Source organism: Stegostoma tigrinum, chromosome 5 (assembly GCF_030684315.1).
Source record: "Stegostoma tigrinum isolate sSteTig4 chromosome 5, sSteTig4.hap1, whole genome shotgun sequence".
Taxonomy (NCBI): Eukaryota; Metazoa; Chordata; class Chondrichthyes; order Orectolobiformes; family Stegostomatidae; genus Stegostoma; species Stegostoma tigrinum.
Genome location: NC_081358.1, coordinates 31,519,873 through 31,539,445, shown reverse-complemented (window position 1 = coordinate 31,539,445; position 19,573 = coordinate 31,519,873). Strand labels below are relative to the sequence as shown.

Sequence of the window (19,573 nt, the reverse complement as noted above, 5' to 3'; positions counted from 1 at the left end):
TACATGGCAACCAGTGCAAGCCTGTTCCATCTTACCTCATTACACAGCCTATTATTTTAATGATCTAGGGCCATGGATGTTATGTCACAAACACTTGTCCACAGTAAGTTTGGCATTAGATCCAGACGAACTTGCCTAGTTGGAGTGTGCCTCATCATATTTGAGGTAGTTTCACATCTAGCTGGAACAGTATTTGTGCTTATAACTTGGATGCGTAAATGAGAGCAGGGATTGAGTTCTTAGTCCTCTTTGCATTAGGAGTTCACATTGTGCTGGACAATTTTGTAGAGTCATAGAGCTATACAGTGTGGAAACAGAACCTTCAGTTTGAACCCTCATCCATGGCAATCAGATATCCTAAACTGATGTAGACCCCATTTAACAGAATTTGGCCAAGTATTCTAAAAGTCACCTCACCAATGTCCTGTACACTCACAACATAACATCCCCACTCCTCTACTCAGTGTTCTGACCAATGAAGGCAAGCATGCCAAACAGCTTTTTCATTACCCTGTCTTCCTGCAACTTAACTTTTAAGGAACTATGCAACGTGCACCTCTAGATGTCGTTCTTTGAGGGGCATTAGTAGACTAGAAGAACTTTTACAAAATTGTCACCATTAGATGACCTTTTAATTCTAGATATGTACTGAATTCAAATTTCACCATCTGCTATGATGGGATTAAAATCCACATCCCCAGAACATTATATCAGTGATAATGGGAACTGCAGATGCTGGAGAATCCAAGATAACAAAGTGTGGAGCTGGATGAACACAGCAGGCCAAGCAGCATCTCAGGAGCACAAAAACGAGCACATCTCTGATGAAGGGTCTAGGCCCAAAACGTCAGCTTTTGTGCTCCTGAGATGCTGCTTGGCCTGCTGTGTTCATCCAGCTTCACACTTTATTATCCCCAGAACATTATCCCAGGTTTGTGGATAACTAGCCCACTGACATTACTGCGTTGCCACTGCTTACCCACTTATCTAAATCAAATATGACCTATTGAAATGATAAGTACTGACGATGAAGCTGCTAAAAAAAAATGTAAAAACGAATCTTAAAGATTTCAAGTGACAGGACTATTACTATATTCTTTGGAAGGTTGTTTCATTGCCGATTGTCCTTAGGAAGAAATTATTATTGACAAGCTGTCTTCGAAACAAAAGGTCCTAATAAAACAAACTGCTGGAGAAAGAAGGTGCTAGTTTTGGCAGCATCTGTAGAAAAACAGAAACACAAGTAATGTTTTGAGTTGTATATGACTCGCATGCTGCTAGACCTGCTGAGTTTCTCCAGCACTTTGTTTCTGTCAGATTTTCATAATCCACAGTACTTTGTTTTTATTTTTATCAACAAGCGCTGTTTGAGCAGATGGCTGTCATGTTTTGCTAATGCTGGAGGGCACCAGGTACTTGTTTCTGTCAACTCAACTTGGTAAAGGCTGATTTACAACACTATAAAGAACTAAGAAAATTACAGCAGAGGAACAGGCCGTTCAGCACACCAAGCCCTCCTCTATCTAAACCTGTCGCCTATTTTCCAAGGATCTGTATCCCTCTGCCTCCCTGCCCATTCATGTATCTGTCTAAATACATCTAAAATGATGCTATCATGCCCACCTCTACCACCTCCGCTGGCAATGTGTTCCAAGTGCCCACCACTCTTTGCATAAAGAACTTTCCACATATATCTCCCTTAAACTTTTCCCCTCTCACCTTGAAATCGTGATCCCTCGTAATTGAGTCCCCTACTCTGGGAAAAAGCATCTTGCTATCCACCCTGTCTATACCTCTCATGATTTTGTAGGCCTCAATCAGATCTCCCCTCAACCTCCATCTTTTTTTTAAGATTAGATTATCTACAGTGTGCAAACAGGCCCTTCAGCCCAACAAGTCCACACCGCCCTTTGGAACATCCCACCCAAACCCATCCCCGTATAACCCACACACCCCTGAACACTACGGGCAATTTGGCATGGCCAATCCACCTAGCCTGCACATCTTTGGACTGTGGGAGGAATCCGGAGCAGCCGGAGGAAACCCACGCAGACACGGGGAGAATGTGCAAACTCCGCACAGACAGTCATCCGAGGCTGGAATCGAACCCGGGTCCCTGGTGCTGTGAGGCTGCAGTGCTAACCACTGAGCCACCGAATGTAAATAATCCTAATCTACGCAACGTGTCTTCATAGCTAATGCCGTCCATACCAGGCAACATCCTGGTGAACCTCCTCTGCACCCTCTCCAAAGCATTCACATCCTTTTGGTAATGTGGCGACCAATGTGGCAGTATTCCAAATGTGGTCGAACCAAAGTCCGATACAACTGTAACATGACCTGCCATGTACAGAGCTCTGGAAAAGGTGCAGAAAAAATCCACAAGATGACCATCTGGTTTAAAACACGAATTAAAAGAAAGAGCTTAAAAAAATTATTTTTGATATGATCAAGGAACTGGAATGCACTGGAAATAGCAAGAACTGCAGATGCTGGAGTCATTGTCAATACATTGTGGAGCTGGAGGAACACAGCAGGTCAGGCAGCAGCAGAGGAGCAGGGGAATTAACAGTTCGGGTCAGGATGCACTACCTGCGATGGTAATAGAGGCAGGAAACCTCACAACCTTTAGAGGGTATGCGGATGGGACTTGAAATGTCATAACATTCAAGGCCAAGTGCTGGAAAATGGGACATGTGGATAACTTTGGTGAAGACTAAATGGCCTGAAGAACCTCTTCTGTGTTGTATGACTGTAAAAACTGGACAATTCTTCGGCTAGTGTTCTAGAACAACATAATTCAGAATCTGTATGATTTCATGCTTAAGTTTTGATCACCTAAAAAGATCTGAAAATAATTTTCCAACTTATTTTCCATAACTGGCTTGAGTTTATATGTTTTTCATAACTTGCATTGTGATACCGTAGACAGCACAATTTTATAGGATAAGATAGGATAGATTAACTAGTGTTTATTTATCTGGTCATTTTTATGTGACACAGTGGCGCAAGAAAATTAACAATGGCCAAACCTCTCCAAATTTTTCTGCACCTTTTCCAGAGCTCTGTACATGGCAGGTCATGTTACAGTTGTATCGGACTTTGGTTCAACCACATTTGGAATACTGCACGTTTTGAGACAATTGTTTGGCAATGTTGCAAATGAATCATAATTTAAAGCAATTTAAGTAAATCTAGTTCCGACATATTGAACACCCAGAATGCAGTGTTAAGTGAAGTATTTATCTCTCAAATTGTATGGGTCAGATAAATGCTAACAATATAAATTAAGAAAAAGTATTTCCTTGATCAGTGAAAATATTATTTGGGGTGCGAGGATAAAATACAAAGTTCTCTTCTATGGGACTTGTACAGAAGAAGGAAAAAATGCAGTTAAAACAGTTTGAAACATTCTTGAACAATATGCACGTGAAACATTTTAATTTATTGCACCTTTGTATATGCTCATAACTCATGCTAACAGCAAGTTGGTACTTCTAGAGTGTACCACTTTGTTTAATAAGCATTCAAGAAAAGAACTCCAAGTACTGTACAAGTCACTTATAGTACTGTACAATATATACTTTTATAATACACAGGTGTTACATTATAGAGGAATTCATTTTAGATATTTAGTACAGCAACCACAAATATAAACAAACCAAATTTGCTGAACAATTGCCAGTGTTGTCCTGTTATCATAAATGTCAGTATATTTCTTACAACTATTATTAATTGTTGTCACTTTCATTTAAACAGGGACATTTTCTCCACTAAAAATAAAGCATATATACAGTACACTATCCATACATACTCAAGGAGAATTACAACATGTTCTAATGACTGGATGGCAAACACTGCAAAAAAGTCCAGCTCCATGGGATATTTAACTTTAGGCCTGCTTTGCAGTCGCAATTTATCTACATTTTAATCTTGTTTTTTGGTTAAATCACTCTCTACAGAATGCTGTGTCCAATAATACTTTGCATGAGTTCTGCTATCGCATTTCATAGGACAATAAAGTTGAAAATCCCATGGAAAATTGCAAGTGAATTTTAATGCACATGCTAAATGGAGTTGTCTTGTTATCCTCATAAATCCTAAAAACAAATTCAGAAGCAAATGAATTATTAATATTAAGGCCCAAACTGCCAGCGTACAGCTCATTTCGAAGAGTCATGAAAAACTCACCACTCCTGTGAAATTTAACTATATTTTAATCAATATTGTCTGAAAGCACATTCACTTTTGCATGCTAAGAATGTAAATATTACGAAATGTGTAAAGATTATTGCAAGTCTCTAAGCAGCTTTGCAAATGATTCAATTGCCATAAAGATTACTATAAATTAAATGAAATCTGCCTATTAAAAAAGAAAAATTAAGTTAATATTAAGATTAACAGACAACAATACTGGCTGTTCCAAGCACAGAATAAATGAAAAAACAGAAACTCAACTTTCTGTTTTTGCAAATGGGAAATCATCGAGGTTTCCCTCCAGAGAATCTTCTAAATATTTTATATAATAGTGGAATTATGAATATCTTGTTTTAAAAAATAAGTAAGGCAGACTTATGTAGTTTTACTGATTAAGGTTTGTGCATTATGATTCCACATTTAAGGAGTAAAAACTACCTTGTTACAATGGCAATATCAGAGCTTATTTTTCAAAAATTGGACAATATTTGGTAGTATTTCCTTTGCAACCAAAACTTCGTCTTATTAAAATTGTTCATAACACACAGTTACTGTAAAATCATCTGCTAAAGTTAATAATCACGCTGTTTGACTGCAGTAATAAATACTACCATTACCAGTGACAACACTACAGAATGGCACCTTTAATCATGGAGAAAGACATCAGTTTTTCTCAGAATTTGCAACCTGAGAGGAATAAAAGCGGTGTGTGTGTGCACGCATGCGCTTGATAGGTTGATATAACTTGGTGATTTGAGTGAGGATAAAGGAACTCAAATTGTGATTTTAAAAAAACAAATTGTCGTGCTTACTTTTGTTTTACCTGCAACAGAGCTAAATACTTGATGATATTTTTAAACTCAAATAAAATTAATGATGTTCTGATTAATACTAAGCAAACTGAATGAAGCAACAAAAAAATAAATATTTCAGCAAGTATGTTTTTTTTAAAAAGATAAAATTTTCTTCACTTAACTCCAAAGTTAGATCCATTTTGGGAGTACTTTAGAGAACAGCACCAAAAGTTTTTGGATCGAAATGATTTGTGGTGGAACTCTGAAAAATACTGAACCAAAACCCTTAGTTCCCTCTCGGAAAACAATATTATCTTCAATTGCAGCTCTTTTTTTCCCCCAAAATAGGTGCTAAACTTTAAGACAAAGTTTTTTTTTCCAATTCTACGACATCACATACTATCAAAGCCAAAAACGAAAGATTTTTATATCAGTACAGAATTTTCTAAATACTGAATTTGAGCCTATGCTGAAGCAAAGATGAACTGCTTTGGAATTGGTAGGTTTCAAAGCAATGGATATTCCATCCCCACTTAAGCACTCAGGCAAAAATGTCTGCACACCATGGAAAGAAAGAAAATGCAGATGTTTTAAGTGCAGCTATTTTTGTCTTCACCAATTGGACAGCTCTTAGATGTTTCAATAACATTGTTCAGCTTATTATGAACAATCAACCTTTAAATGAATCTCAGATCTGTCAAGAGTATTGCTGTGATAAGGCAATTGACACCTTTATTTTTTATCATGGCTAATCACATTTGGTGACTTAGATTATTCGGCAAAGTGCCGAATCAAAAATATTGACAACTTTTATTATATTAAGCTCCAGTCCCTGCACAGGCCTTTGAAACCAGGGCAGACAAGTGACTGTGTAGTTCTTTCTAAAGAGCTGTATATTTATTTTGTTTTAATGGGTGTACATATATGACCTTATCCAACTATACATTTCAGTATTTTGTTTCTAACACAAGCATCACCATCAACTAATATTGCTCAAATCAAATTTTAAATGCATCGGGAAAATATATTCTTACGAGACTCATCTCTTTTTACCAAAGAGCTCTCTCTCACCGTGAGCTACATCAAGAACAGAATCTCATCCAAGGTTAAGTTAATAGTTATGGTTAATGGTTAATAGTTGTGGACTGTATGGGCAGAAGCTGTCTTCCAAATCATCAAGAAAAATCTTGCTGTCATGCAATTGATAGGGGGATTGAACCTGACTCTGTCTTTTGAACACGATGAGCTCTTTTTGCCTTGGCATGGCTCTAGCACGAAGCCCAGCTCTGCCTGCATGAGGGGAAAAACATTACACAATTACATTCAGTTTTAAGTGCAAATTTATTGTCCAACTCACTTTCTTCCCCACCCCAAAAGGTTCAATACATCCTTATGCAATCAGAAACATAGGATGGCGGAAACAACATAGTTTTACAGGAGTGAATATTACTACTGATACTGTTTTGGATCACCCAACGTATGCATCAGTTTTGGTGTGGAATCATTTATTTTGCTATCTTCATGTAACCCATTTCTGGTGTCAGGTAAATAATATACTTGAGAACCAAGAATAATGCAAAAGGTTCAGAGGGAAGGTAAAAAAAAAAGCAATTACATAAGTGTAGAAGGACTGTGAACATGAAGGTGAATCCCAAAGTCTCCAATAAGGATATATAGAGTAGGAAAATAATTATAGGAAGACAGGAGACAATTAGGGACCAAAAGGAATTTACACACAAAGGTGGGGTAATAGCTGAGGTATTAAATTAAGTCCTTTTATCTGTCTTTACCAAGGAATTGAATGCTACCAAGGCCATAGTGATGGAGGAAACTCTGTCATTTAAAGGGTTTAAAATTGATCACAATTCCAATGCAGGAGGCCATTTGACCCATTGTGCTACTCCAACTCTTCGAACAAATATCATTACCTAGTGCCCATTTCGTGCTTTTTGAGGATCAAGATGTTGGAAAAAGGTTGTAAAAATAAGGGCAACAATTAATATCAGTGGTAGGAGAGCTTTGAGAAACAGTTCATAGAATCATACAGTATGGAAGAGGTCCTTCAGCACATCAAGTCTGCACCACTAAAAATATACTGCTACCTACATTAGTCCCACTCTCCCACAGTAGGGCCATAAGCCTTGAATGTTAAGACACTTCTCCTGCTGATCCAAGTAGGTTTTTAAGGATTAGGTTACCAGTCTCAACTATCTTCCCAGGAGTGCATTCCAGAGCCCTACCATCCAATTCTGTCATTCAGTTATTTGGGATAAAATTACTGGTCATGTGAAATAAAGTGGGTTTATTATAAATAACCAACATATATTTCTTAAGAAGAAATCATGTGTACCTAACTTGCTGGAGTTTTTTGAAGTAGTAATGCAAATGGTTGATGAGGATAATGCAGATGAAGTGGCGTACGTAGACTTTCAAAGACATTTGACACAGTGTCACACAACAGAATTGTGATCAAAGTAATAGCTCAGTTTTCACAATTTGGATACAAATTTGGCTGAATAACAGGAAATGGAGTAATAGTCAATGGATTTTTTTTCTGGACGGGAAGAGGGTTTCTAATGGAGTTTCCCAGGGATCCTTGTTTTTCCTGATACACAGTAATGATCTAGATCTTGGCGTGCAGAGGAAAATTTCAAAGTTTGTGCAGGATACAAAATTTGGAAGCATTATAAACCATGGAGAGGACCATGTAGCATTTTAAAAGGACATAGTCAAGTGTATGGATTGGCAGATAAGTGGCAGATGAATTTTAACAGGAAGTGTGAGGTGATCTATTTTGGTAGGAAGAACAAATAAGCCGTAAAATTCTTAAGGAGGTGCAACAGTAGACGGTATATATGTTCATAGATCATTGAAACTGGCAGGCCAAATGGAGACAGATGCATACAGTATCCGCGCTTTATAAATAGAGGCATAGAGCTCAACAGCAAGGAAGTAATGCTGAATTTATGCAAGATACTTCTTAAATCTCGGCTGGAATATTGTGTTTTGGACAAGATGCCAGGAAAGATGTGAATGCATTGGGTGACAGTGGAGTTTGGATTTGTATGAATGGTTCCAGAGATGAGAAATTTTAGTATGAAGATAGATTGGAGAGGTGCAGACTATTTGCTTTAGAGAGATGTCTAAGAGGAGATCAGATAGAAGTTATCATAATTATGAGAGGTCTGCTTAGAGTCAATAGGGAGAAACTGTATCTGATTGTAACAGAATCAAGAACAAAAGAACACAAATCTAAAGTGATTTGCAAAAACACCAAATGTTATTAGTTAATGATAGAAAAAATGTTTTCAAACAAATGTTATGTCTGGAATGTGTGATGGAGACAGATTCAATTTAAGACTTCCAGAGGGCATTGAATGATTGAGTAGAAACAACATGCAAGAGTTGGAGGTAAAGACAAGTGAATGGCTGTTAGTCATGACGCTCTTTGGAGAGCTGGTGTAGACGCAACGGGCTGAATGGTGACCTTCTGGACCATAACACTTAAGTGATTTTATAAAATGCAACCCCATTAAGGAAGATGCGAAAAAAAATGGAACTACAGACTAGCCTAATATCAAATGTACAGAAAATTCTAAATTTTAATATAAAGATGTGATAACATGACACTTAGAAAACAGTGGTAGGATTGGGTAGAAGTTACATAGATTCGTGAAAGGGAAATCATGCTTAAAAAATCTGTTGGCATTTTTTGAGATTATGACTAAAACAGATAAGGGGGAGTTGGAGTGGAGGAATGTGGAATGCTTCAATTTTTAGGAAACTTTGCTAGGTCCCACATAAGAAATTAGTAAACAAAATTAGATGATAAAAGGAATATATTTTACCATGAGAACCAGTGCTTGTACCCAGGTAATCACAATCTATGTCAATTATTTGGATATGGGAGTGAAATATATTTCCAAGACTGCAGATGACCTAAAACTAAATTAAGTAAAAGTGTAAGCTAAGAGGAGATTGCAGCGATATTTCATGGGAATCTGGATAAGCTATGTATATGAGAAAATAAGTGGTAGCAAAATACATGTGAAGCTATCCATTTTGACAGGAAAGGCAGAAATACGGAGTTTTTTTAAATGGTGAAAAGTGGAAAGTGGTGAACTTAAAATCATGAATCACTGCAAATTAATATCGGTGCAGTAAGCAATTAAGGCAAATAGTATCTATACTGGCCATTACTATGAGAGGATTTGAATGCGAGAGGAAGGATCTTCTACTATAATTTTACACAGCCACGGTGAACCTTGCCACAAAGGAACTGTAACAAAGGTTTACCACACTAATTCCTGCAGTTCAAGGACCGGGGGCACAGTCTCCAAATTAGGGTCAGGCAATTTACAACAAAGATGAAGAGGAATCTGTTCAATGGAGGATGGTGAATCTCTGAAATTCTCAGCTGTGAGGGTTGTGAAGGATCAATCATTGAGTATGCTAAAAAAAACAGATTGATAGATTTTTATACATCTATAATATAATAGTGAAGAAAATGATGCTGCCGAAGTACAAGATCAGTCATGATCTTATTGAATAGCAGAACAAACTTGAAGGCAGAATGATCTCCTATTTCTATTTCTTATGTCTTAAATCTGGATAGTGTCTGATTTAGAGAACTTGAAGGTGATAATGTTCCTGTGCATAATCTATCCTTGACCAATTAGGTGAAGGGAGTGCACGGCTTCCAAGGTTACTGCAGTGCATCCTGTAAATAGTACAGGCATCTGTCATTGTGCACTGCTGGTGGAGAGAGAGAGTCAATGTTGAAGGTGGTGGATAGTGTATCAATCATGCAGGCTGCTTGGTCCTGGATGCTATTAAGCTTTCAGGGAGATGTTGACTAAGTGGTGGTATTGCTAGACTATCAATCCAAGGACTAAGGTAATATTCTGGGAACTTGGGTACAAAGTCCATCATGGCAGATGGTGACATCCGAATTCAACAAAAATCCGGAATTAAGAGTCTATTGTGGACCACAAAACCATTGTAAATTGTTGGAAAAATCCATCTGCTTCACTCAGAGATAAGAACTGCAGATGCTGGAGTCAGAGATAACACAGTGTGGTGCTGGAGGAACACAGCAGGCCAGGCAGCATCAGAGGTCTTGACCTAAAAAGTCAACTTTCCTGCTCCTCTGATGCTGCCTGGCCTGCAGTGTTTCTCCATCTGGTTCACTAGTGTTTTTTTTTAAATTCCATCAGATTCCTAAATTTGGCCTTGTTGATGATAGTTAGACTTTGGACAACTCAAAGCAAGTTACTCATTGGCAAATTTCTGCTCTTGTTGCCAAAAGTATTTATATGTCTGGTCCAGTTTAATTTCTGGTCAATGATAACCATCGGGAAACTAATAGTGGGGGATTCAGCAATGGTAATGGTTAGATTCTCTTTTCTTGGTAATGGTGAGTGCCTGGCCTTGTGTGATGAAAATATTGCATGGCATGCCCTCTTGCACTCTTCACTGAACCAGGGTTAATCTCTTTGATTGATTGCAATTGTAGCATGGAGGGTATGCCAAGCCATGAAGTTATAGAATGTCATTGAACATAATTCTACTGCTGCTGTTGGCCAACGACACCTCATGGACACTAGATTTTGAGTTGCAAGATCTTTTCAAATCTATCCCATTTAGCAATGGTGAAGGTACCAGGCAACATGATGGAGGATATCCTCAATGTGAAGATCTGACATTGTCCACAATTACAGTGCAGTGGTCACTCCTACATAAACCGTTACGGACAGATGACAAGTGTGACAGATACATTAGTCAGGATGAAGTGAAGGCAGTATGTCCTTCTTGTTGTTCCCCTCATCACCTGCTCTAGAGTAGTAACTATGATCTTTGGGACTTGTCCAGCACAGGCAGTCATGGTACTATTGAGCCAGCCTTGGTGAAAGACATTGACATTCCCACTAGAGTGCATTCTTGTGACCATGCCATCCTCATTGCCTACTGCGGCATTCAACATTTGCATCACACAAAGAGATCTGATTCATCAGCTGGGTTGAGTCAGGACAGGGAGAATTGGCAGTCAGTAATCATCATGAAGTTCCATGAGATTTCACAGGGTCCAGAGTCAATGTTGAAGACTCCTAGGGTAACTGCCTCCAGTGTGCTAATCTACTGCCATCTCTGGTAGGTCTGTTCTGGCAGTGGACAGGACATACACAGGGGATGGCGACACAATACTCCTGAGCAGATGTTCTCCTCCCAGCTTTGAAACAGCAGGCAAGCCCCAGATGGTCAAAGGAAGCGCTTCAGGGAAACCCTCAAGGCCTCACTGGTGAAGTGCGGCATTCCCACTGACACCTGGAAATCACTGGCCCAACACCATCCAAAGTGGAGGAGCAGCATCTGGGAAGGCGTCAAGTACCTCGAGACCTGCTGTGAGGAAAAAAACGGAAGCTAGGCAAAAACAGCATAAGGAGTATACTGCCATACCAACACTCCAACCACCCCTTCCCGCAACCACCTTCTTCCCCTGGTGTCACAGAGCCTGCAGAAGCCATGTGTGTCGGTAAAGCCACCTACAGAACTCACCCTGAATGGAAGAGAAGCTGCTTGTCTGTGAGGGACCACCAACAATAATGATGGGACAGGACATACTCAGGGATGGTGATAATGGTATCTGGGACTGTCGTCGATGAATAATACTTCTGTGAGTATGATTACGTCTTTGTTGGACAGTGATCCCTACTTTGGCACAAGCCCTAGATGTTTGTGAGGTCTTGTAGGATTGACATGGCTGGATGTTCCAGTCATTTCCAATGCCTAGGTCAATACCAAGTAGTCAATCCAGCTTCACTCCCCTATTTCTGTAATGGTTTCATGCAGTGAGTGACTTATTAATCAATTCCAATGGACATTAAAGAGTCAACAACATTTCACAGGGTCTGGATTTACATGTGGGTCAGACCAAGTTAGAATGACAGATATCCTTCTTGAAAGGACATTGGAAACAAATGGATTTTTAAGACAATCATAAATTGATTTCATGGTTACCATTAAATGAGCTTTTAGTTCAAGATGGATTAATTAAATTTCAATACTGCTGTCATGCTGAAATTGAAATTTCAATTCAAGCTGTCACGGTGGCATTTGTCCTGTGACATTATCACTACACAACTGCTCGTCGAAGCCTTTAGTCACATTTATTTCCCGAGTACTCTTCTCTGGGTATAATGATTGTTTTAACTTCTTGTCATGCTTTTGCCCCTTGATTTTCTATGTTTCATTGGATGAAGTTCCTGCCATTTCCTTGTTTACCAAGATGAATTCTCCAGTCTCAGTCAAAGGGACTAATATTTGTCTTAAGCTGCTCTCTTTTTAAATATTTAAGCTTTTAATCCATATTTTTATATTTATTTTTTTCCTTCTGTCACATTCTAATTTATCCTTTTTAAGGAGATCCTTTTCCAGATTCTAATTTTGCCTAATGTTCTGGCCTACCACTAATCTTCACAGAATTATTCAGCTTTTCTTTTAGTTTGGTATCGAATTGGATCAGAAAATTCAAAACTAGCTCAAAAAGACTTAGAGATACCATCCAAATACTCAAATTTGTTTGTACAACAATAATTACCATTATATAAATATTACATTATTGTTACATAATATATACCAGTAGATGTAGAAATTTTGCTCTACTTTAAATGAATTATTTATCATAATTTGAGGAATCACAGAGGCTTCCTAAAATCTCCAGGTTGTAAGGTTTAAAACACCATCACTACACAGGACTTGAACTAAATGATGATTAAAGGAGTGGAATAGTCTGAATAGTGATAACAAATATATTTGTTATCTCTTTCTCTAACCCATCAAGAATTCCATAATTGTATATATTCGCAAATTAAAAACACATTTTTAGTGCTTTTTGTGTTAACTTAGAGTCATAGAGTTGTACAGCATGGAAACAGCCCCTTCTGTCCAACTCATCCATGCCGGCCAGTTATCCGAAATCAATCTAATCCCATTTGCCAGCATTTAATCCATAGCCATCTAAACCCTTCCTATTCATACACCCATCCAGATGCCGTATGAATGTTGTATCGGCCTCCACCACTTCCTCTGGCAATTCATTCCATAGATGCACCAACCGCTGCATGAAAAAAATGCCCCTTAGGTCCTTTTTAGATCTTTCCCCTCTCACCTTAAACCTATGTTCTCTAGTTTTAGACTTCCCCACTTTGGGTAAAAAGCTTTGACTATTCACCTTATCCATAACCCTCATGATTTTATAAATCGCTATAGGTAACCCTTCAGCTTCTGATGCTCCAGAAAAATAGTCCCACCTTATTTAGCCCCTCCCTATAACTCAAACCCTCCAACCCCAGCAACATCTTTGTAAATCTTTTCTCACCCTTTCAATTTTAATAACATCTTTCCTACAGCAGGGAGACCAGAATTGAATGCAGTATTTCAAAAGTGACCTCACCATTTCCTGTGCCATTACAACTCTTGTGGCCATATTTATAATAGGTTTTGTTTACATATATTCATTACATCACCATGCATTAAGTCAATTTTTCAAAAATGAACTTAATCCATATTTGTAAGGTAAATTGTCTATGTTTTTCAACTAATTGTTCAACTTCAAACTAATATCTCCCAGTTTCTCAATCTGTACTACGGAGAAACTCCTATGTTCTAAACAATTCTAATTTTTCCCAAATATTCTTCCATTATGTTAATAATAATTATAAAAATATTAAATAAAAGTAATGTCAAAACAAAAATTTAAAATGGGAAACAAATATCAATATGTTGTTGCTTGCTTGATGACTACACTAGGCATCAGCACACAGTGAGAGGTAGTTTAACATTTAAATACATCAAAATAACCAAATACACCATCTCTACTTCTAATTGACATCTCCCTGCAAACCTCTACCTCAGCTTACCAAATAAATTTGTGAAGACAAAAATTTCTTAATAGTTATCCAAAGAGGGTCTTTTATTTTTGGAACCTTCCCACACTAAAATATTCTGCAGTTGTAAAGAACTTATAACATCTTGGGTAATTTTTTCTGACTCACCAAGCTTCATAGTATCCATTTCTACATGAAGTCAAGAGTGATCCATTGGTTCAGTTGTCCCCTCTATTTCCTGACTATCCATTTCCTCAAGGTCTTCATTTAAAAGATTTCCATTCTGTGCCTTGCTGGATGGTACAGATGAATGAGATGATAGTTCCACACCAACAGCTGTTGTTTCCATGCTCAAATTCTCATTGTCACCTTCTTGAGAAATGATTGATGTTGTCTCCAGTGCATCAGTTTGAAGGCTTTCAGTTCTCATTATTAACTGAGCTGAGGAAGTGGTAGAATGTAGTTTTGAATCTGGGGCATCATTATTTATCAATTGTTCCACATTTTGATCCTTCATATGTTTATCCATGGAAGCTTGAATGGAGGATACCATCTCCTGCAACTTTTTACGTTGTGCTTCAATTAAATTGGCATCAAGTTGCCTACCGTCTCTCATCGTTACAAAACCAGGTGCCATTCGTACTGGCTGACTGTTCCCACTGCTTGATTTGGGTGGAGAAGCCCCATGTTTGGGACTAGACTGGCCAATACCATAAGTAAGATCGGTTCCTGAAGAACTACCAGTGCTTTGTTTCCTAGGCACCTGGATTTCCCTGCTATGCCTCTGTTCCAGCTGTGGGCTACTTGAAGCAGTTCCAAGGGAATGGCCTTTTCCTTGGAAAGCCGTGACATTTGGCATTTGTTCAGATTTTTTTCGCACCACTCCTCCACTGCCAAGTTTCATCCCTCCATGTGAGGAAGGACTTCCGTCCCTACTTCTTGACCCTCCCTCAGACCGTAATTGACTTAAGGCCTCTTTGATCAGACTGTCAATGTTGGGACCAATGGGAATGTGCCCTGCTGGATCAATGCACAGCTCCAGCCTATCGCTTGTTCCATTATACACAAATGTTTTTCCAGGAAGATGGGGAAGAGTGAAGTGTTTGCCATCAGCTAAACCTGTGTAAAAGGATTAACACCAATAACAATGCATTAGAATAAAAATGATGCCATTTAAAACAACTAAGATCTAGGATATAAATGCAATAAATGCTAGAAATACTGAGTGGGTTTAGCAGCTTCTGTGGAGAAAGAAACAGGATTAACATTTCCGATGGATGACCTTTCATCAGAACTGGAAAAAGTTAGAAAATGTTATAGGTATTAATCATGGGAAAGGAAGGGGAAATAAGAAAGAGAACAAAGGGTAGGTGTCAGAAGGGATGGAAGACATAAGAAATTAAATGATGATAGGATTTATTGTGCAAGGCTCAAGGTAATGGTGACCAGACAAACATGTTAAAGAAATAAAAGATGCATCTAGACGAGATGTAAATGGCAGAATGACGAACTGCTGTCCAAAATTACACCCAAAAGTTGAAACCACAATCTCTTTGGCCAATCTCTTCACACTGATACCAAATCGCTCCAGTCACTATAACAGCTTCCAATATATAAGTTGTAATAATCTCATGTGCCAAAGACAACAAATCCCTCTACATCTCCACTCCCCATCAGATAGGTCTTCTCCCAGTCTCCATCCAACATCACACTCCTCCACTTGACTAAACTTGTTCTCACATTGAACTCTTCTCAACATCCAAATAAAAACTGTTGCTACGGGTAACCACAGCAACAAGGTGATGATGGCCTTTTTTTGAGGGGTTTATAGAACATTCCTTATTCTAGATCTATTCAGATCCTCTCCTCACTTCTGTTTCTAGTATTTTCATGACTGAATTAGTGCCCTTCCTGTTGTCACCCGAAAGTAGAAAATAAGTAATTAAAGCACCATAAGATCTTCCTCTTGGTTGCCAAAACTCTTCAAAATTCCAGGATCATCTCAGCTTTTCTAATACAAGCATTTGCTAACCCCTTTGCACTTTCTTCTCCACTGTCACCTCCAGCTACTATAAGGAGTGCATGGAAGATGAAAACTATTCACATTGTAACTTGCATCCCTGGTTTTTAATCCATATACTTAATGCCTTACTAGTCATGTTTAATAAAATCAACATTTTATTCAGCACACCAAATCTGTTGATTTTTTTTCTAGAAACTTAGTCTAATCATACTCTTCTGTTCACTTCCCATATCATTTAAGTCTTTTTTTGTCAAGCAACTATCTAATTATCACTTAAATTAGTTAATGGACTCTGAAGAAATAATGTCTCTTTCACAAATTCAGAGGTTCCAAAGCATTTTACAGCCAATTAAATATATTCTGAAAGGGAGACACTGTTCTATCTTGGGACTGCTTCAACAATAGTTTGTGGGAAGAATCCCATATTCCAACCACTAGAGGGAAAGGGAGAGTGCAAACAGAGTGGAAGAGAGCAAATGGGCAGTGGGGGCTTTGGAAAAGGTTTGTATCTAATATCCTTTATGAAAGGATAAAAAGGTTTGTATGCGATAAGAGTTCTGGAAAATATTTTAATGTAAAAACTAGTTTAAGAATCAGTTTGATCAGGAGTCAACAATCTGACAAAGCTTCCAAAATGGTACACTGGCACAAATAATTAGTGTCCCACATCTTATGGCAGTAGAATATATGAAAGCATCAATGGAAAGCTTGGTAATGGTCATTAGTATATATTTTCTGACCGATCGGTGTCTTTCAAGACTACAGGGATAGAAGCAGAAGTCAGTGGCTGGAACACAGCAAGCTTTTTATGCAACATAAGAAGCAGAGTTTAGCTGATATGAAGATGATGTGCGCATCTTTCCATTGTGCCACATTTGATAATATTGACTTCAGGCCTGTAGAGATTATACTAAATTAAAGGTCTGTTTCTGTACTGTGTAGTTTACAAATGTATTACACTAATGCAATAAACTGAGCTATGAATTGTATACCGTTACATCTTTTTATTTATCAACGATCAAGTTAATGATAATCATCTGATTGTGTTGTGTGCATACTGCAATAGCAGAAAGCTTTAAATGTTCACTTAAATAATTGTTTAATGCATATAATGCTAGTTATTCTCAAATATGTGTTTTGAATGCCAGGGTGGCAACAAAAGATTCAGCAATAACTGCTAAAAAGCAATCCACTAAATTTCCCTCTAGTTGTAATATCAAACAATTTAGGGTGCTTTTCAGTTTTAAAAAAACCCTCTGCTTGAAGTTCATTAAACAAATTGTTAAAAGTTTTCCTTTATTAATAAAGTAGTAAACGAGCATGAAGTTAAGAGAAAATGAGTATGGAGTAATTCCAAGCACTAGAGCTCTCACACTCAAAACAATCAAGCAGAAAATAAATGCAATCGTATGCACATTTCAATTCACAATCTGAGGAGTGCAATAAAAAAGCCTGCAAGTGAAGACTGACATTTCCTTGTTGAGTGGAAATGCAAATACAGTGCACTATATTGCTCACTACATTGAGACAGCTGCTTTGCACATTAAGTCTCCTAGCAGCTAGCTGTCAAATGACACTGACAGAGCAGTCATTTTGATAGCAGGGATTCCTCCCCAGATATATTAACGCTAACGTACATCTGCAAAAAAATACGTACTCTCCTAGAGCAATGAAAAATACATCATGATTCATCTTACCTACATCTTTCTTCATCGTGTTATAGAATACGCCACCTTGTTCGAATAAATGTGGTAGCTTCTTTGCATAAGACCAAACATCTTCTCCTGAACAGGGAAAAAAAATTATAATTCTAAACATAAAATCATACACAACTAATTTTTTAGTACTCTTTGAATAGGTAACTAGCAGGATAAAGAGGAATCAGTTGATGCAATATATTTCGATTTTCAGAAGGCATTTGATAAAAATGCCACACAGTAGTGTACTTAATAAGTTAGAGACCATGATTTTGGAGGTAGTATTTTAGTAGAAGACTGACAAATCAATATAATACAGAGATAGGAATCTGTAACTGGTGGAGTATCAAAGGGATCTGTGAATTGAATGAGGAAAGTGAACATACTGTTGCTAAGTTTGCAGATGACATAGAGATAGGTGGGAAGGCATGCGGTGATGATGATGCACAGAGTCTGCAGAAGAATCTGGACAGGTTAAGGCTCCAGGCAAAAATCTGACAGATGGAATATAATGTCGAAAAATGTAAGTTATGCACTTTGCCAGAAAAATAGAGGAGCTAAATAATAGAGAAAGACTGCAAAAAGCTACACTTCAGAGGGACCTGGGTGTCCTTGTGCATGAATCAAAAGTCCTTGTCCATAAAGATCCAACTTACAAATTCAGCAGGTAATAGGAAAAGCAAATGTTCACTTTTATTTCAAAGGGAAAGGACTATAAAAATAGGGAAGTATTGTTAAAACTATAGAAAGCATTAGTCAGAAAACACATGAAATCGTGTGAACAGTTTGGTCCCTTCATCGAAGGAAAGATATGCTGGCATTCGAAGTGGAAAAGAGAAGGTTTAATAATTTGATCCTGGGAATGAAAGGTTTTTCCAATGAGGACAGGTGGAGACGGTTGGGTCTGTACTCATTGGAGCGTAGAAGAATTAAAGCCAATCTTATTGAAACATACAAGATTCTTAGGGGACCTCTCGGGGTAAATGCAGAGAGATTCTCCTTGTAGGAGAGTCTAGGATCAAGGAGCACAATCTCAGAGTAAGGGCTAGTCCATATGAGATAAAGATGAAGAAGGCAGTCAATCTGTGGAATTCTTTATCACAGAAGGCTGCCGAGGCTGAGTCATTAAATGCAACAAACATCAGCCTAGCCAGAGGCAGCCAAATACCTTGAACAAATTAAAATTAAACTTCAAGCCTGAGACAAACAGATTTTTAATCAATAAAGGAATCAAAGAAGAAAAGGCAGGAAAGTGGTGTTGTGGATTATCAAGTCAACAATGATCTCATATAGTGCAGCAGACTCGAAGGGTTGAATAGCATACTTCTGCAGCAATATCTTAAGGTCAGCTGATTGAGATTACCATTTAAGTAGAAAAGAAAAGTAATAATTACTTTCCTCACTAATAGCTAATTATGGAGTAGTGTAATATATAATTTTATTCAACTAGCATAACATCATCTGAAACCAACTTTAGTTTAAAACACAATTCATACTTAGAATCACTGAATCCCTACTGTGCAAAAAGAGGCCATTCAGCCAATTGAGCTTGCACTGACCCACTGAACAGTACCCCACCGAGACCCCACATTTACCATGGCTAATCCACTTAGTCTACACATGCCTGGACATTACAGACATTCCACCTAACCTGCATATCTTTGAACTGAATCTGCATTGTGATACAGGGGTAGTGTCCCTATCTCTGAGCCAGGAGGCATGGGTTCAAGTTCCACCTGCTCCGCAGGTATTTAAGAACAGCGCTGAACAAGATGATAAGAAAATATTAAAAACTACCGTTTTATACTTGTCATAAAAAACCCTTTAAAGGGTCTATCTTGGTGAATAAACTACATTATGATTCCCTGTTATGATTTTAATAAAATCACATTTAAAATAAACACTTCTTTAAAAATAAACATTTATATTTTATGACGTTCTATCTTAATCCCATGCATATGTGCCAATTATTTATTT

General features: G+C 37.9%; 1 protein-coding gene across 1 annotated transcript in view; it reads right to left on the bottom strand.

The window, feature by feature from the left end:
* Positions 1-3,426: 3,426 nt before the first annotated feature.
* The window catches only part of vcpip1 (valosin containing protein (p97)/p47 complex interacting protein 1), a 29,146-nt gene continuing 12,999 nt past the window's right edge, over positions 3,427-19,573 (bottom strand). Inside the window, exons 2-4 of the mRNA XM_048529647.2 lie at positions 17,597-17,683; positions 14,045-14,995; positions 3,427-6,281 (exon numbers count right to left, since the gene is read on the bottom strand). Of these exons, the coding sequence (XP_048385604.1) occupies positions 14,076-14,995; positions 17,597-17,683 (1,007 nt within the window). The 3' untranslated portion in view covers positions 3,427-6,281; positions 14,045-14,075. The remainder of the gene's footprint in view (positions 6,282-14,044; positions 14,996-17,596; positions 17,684-19,573) is intronic.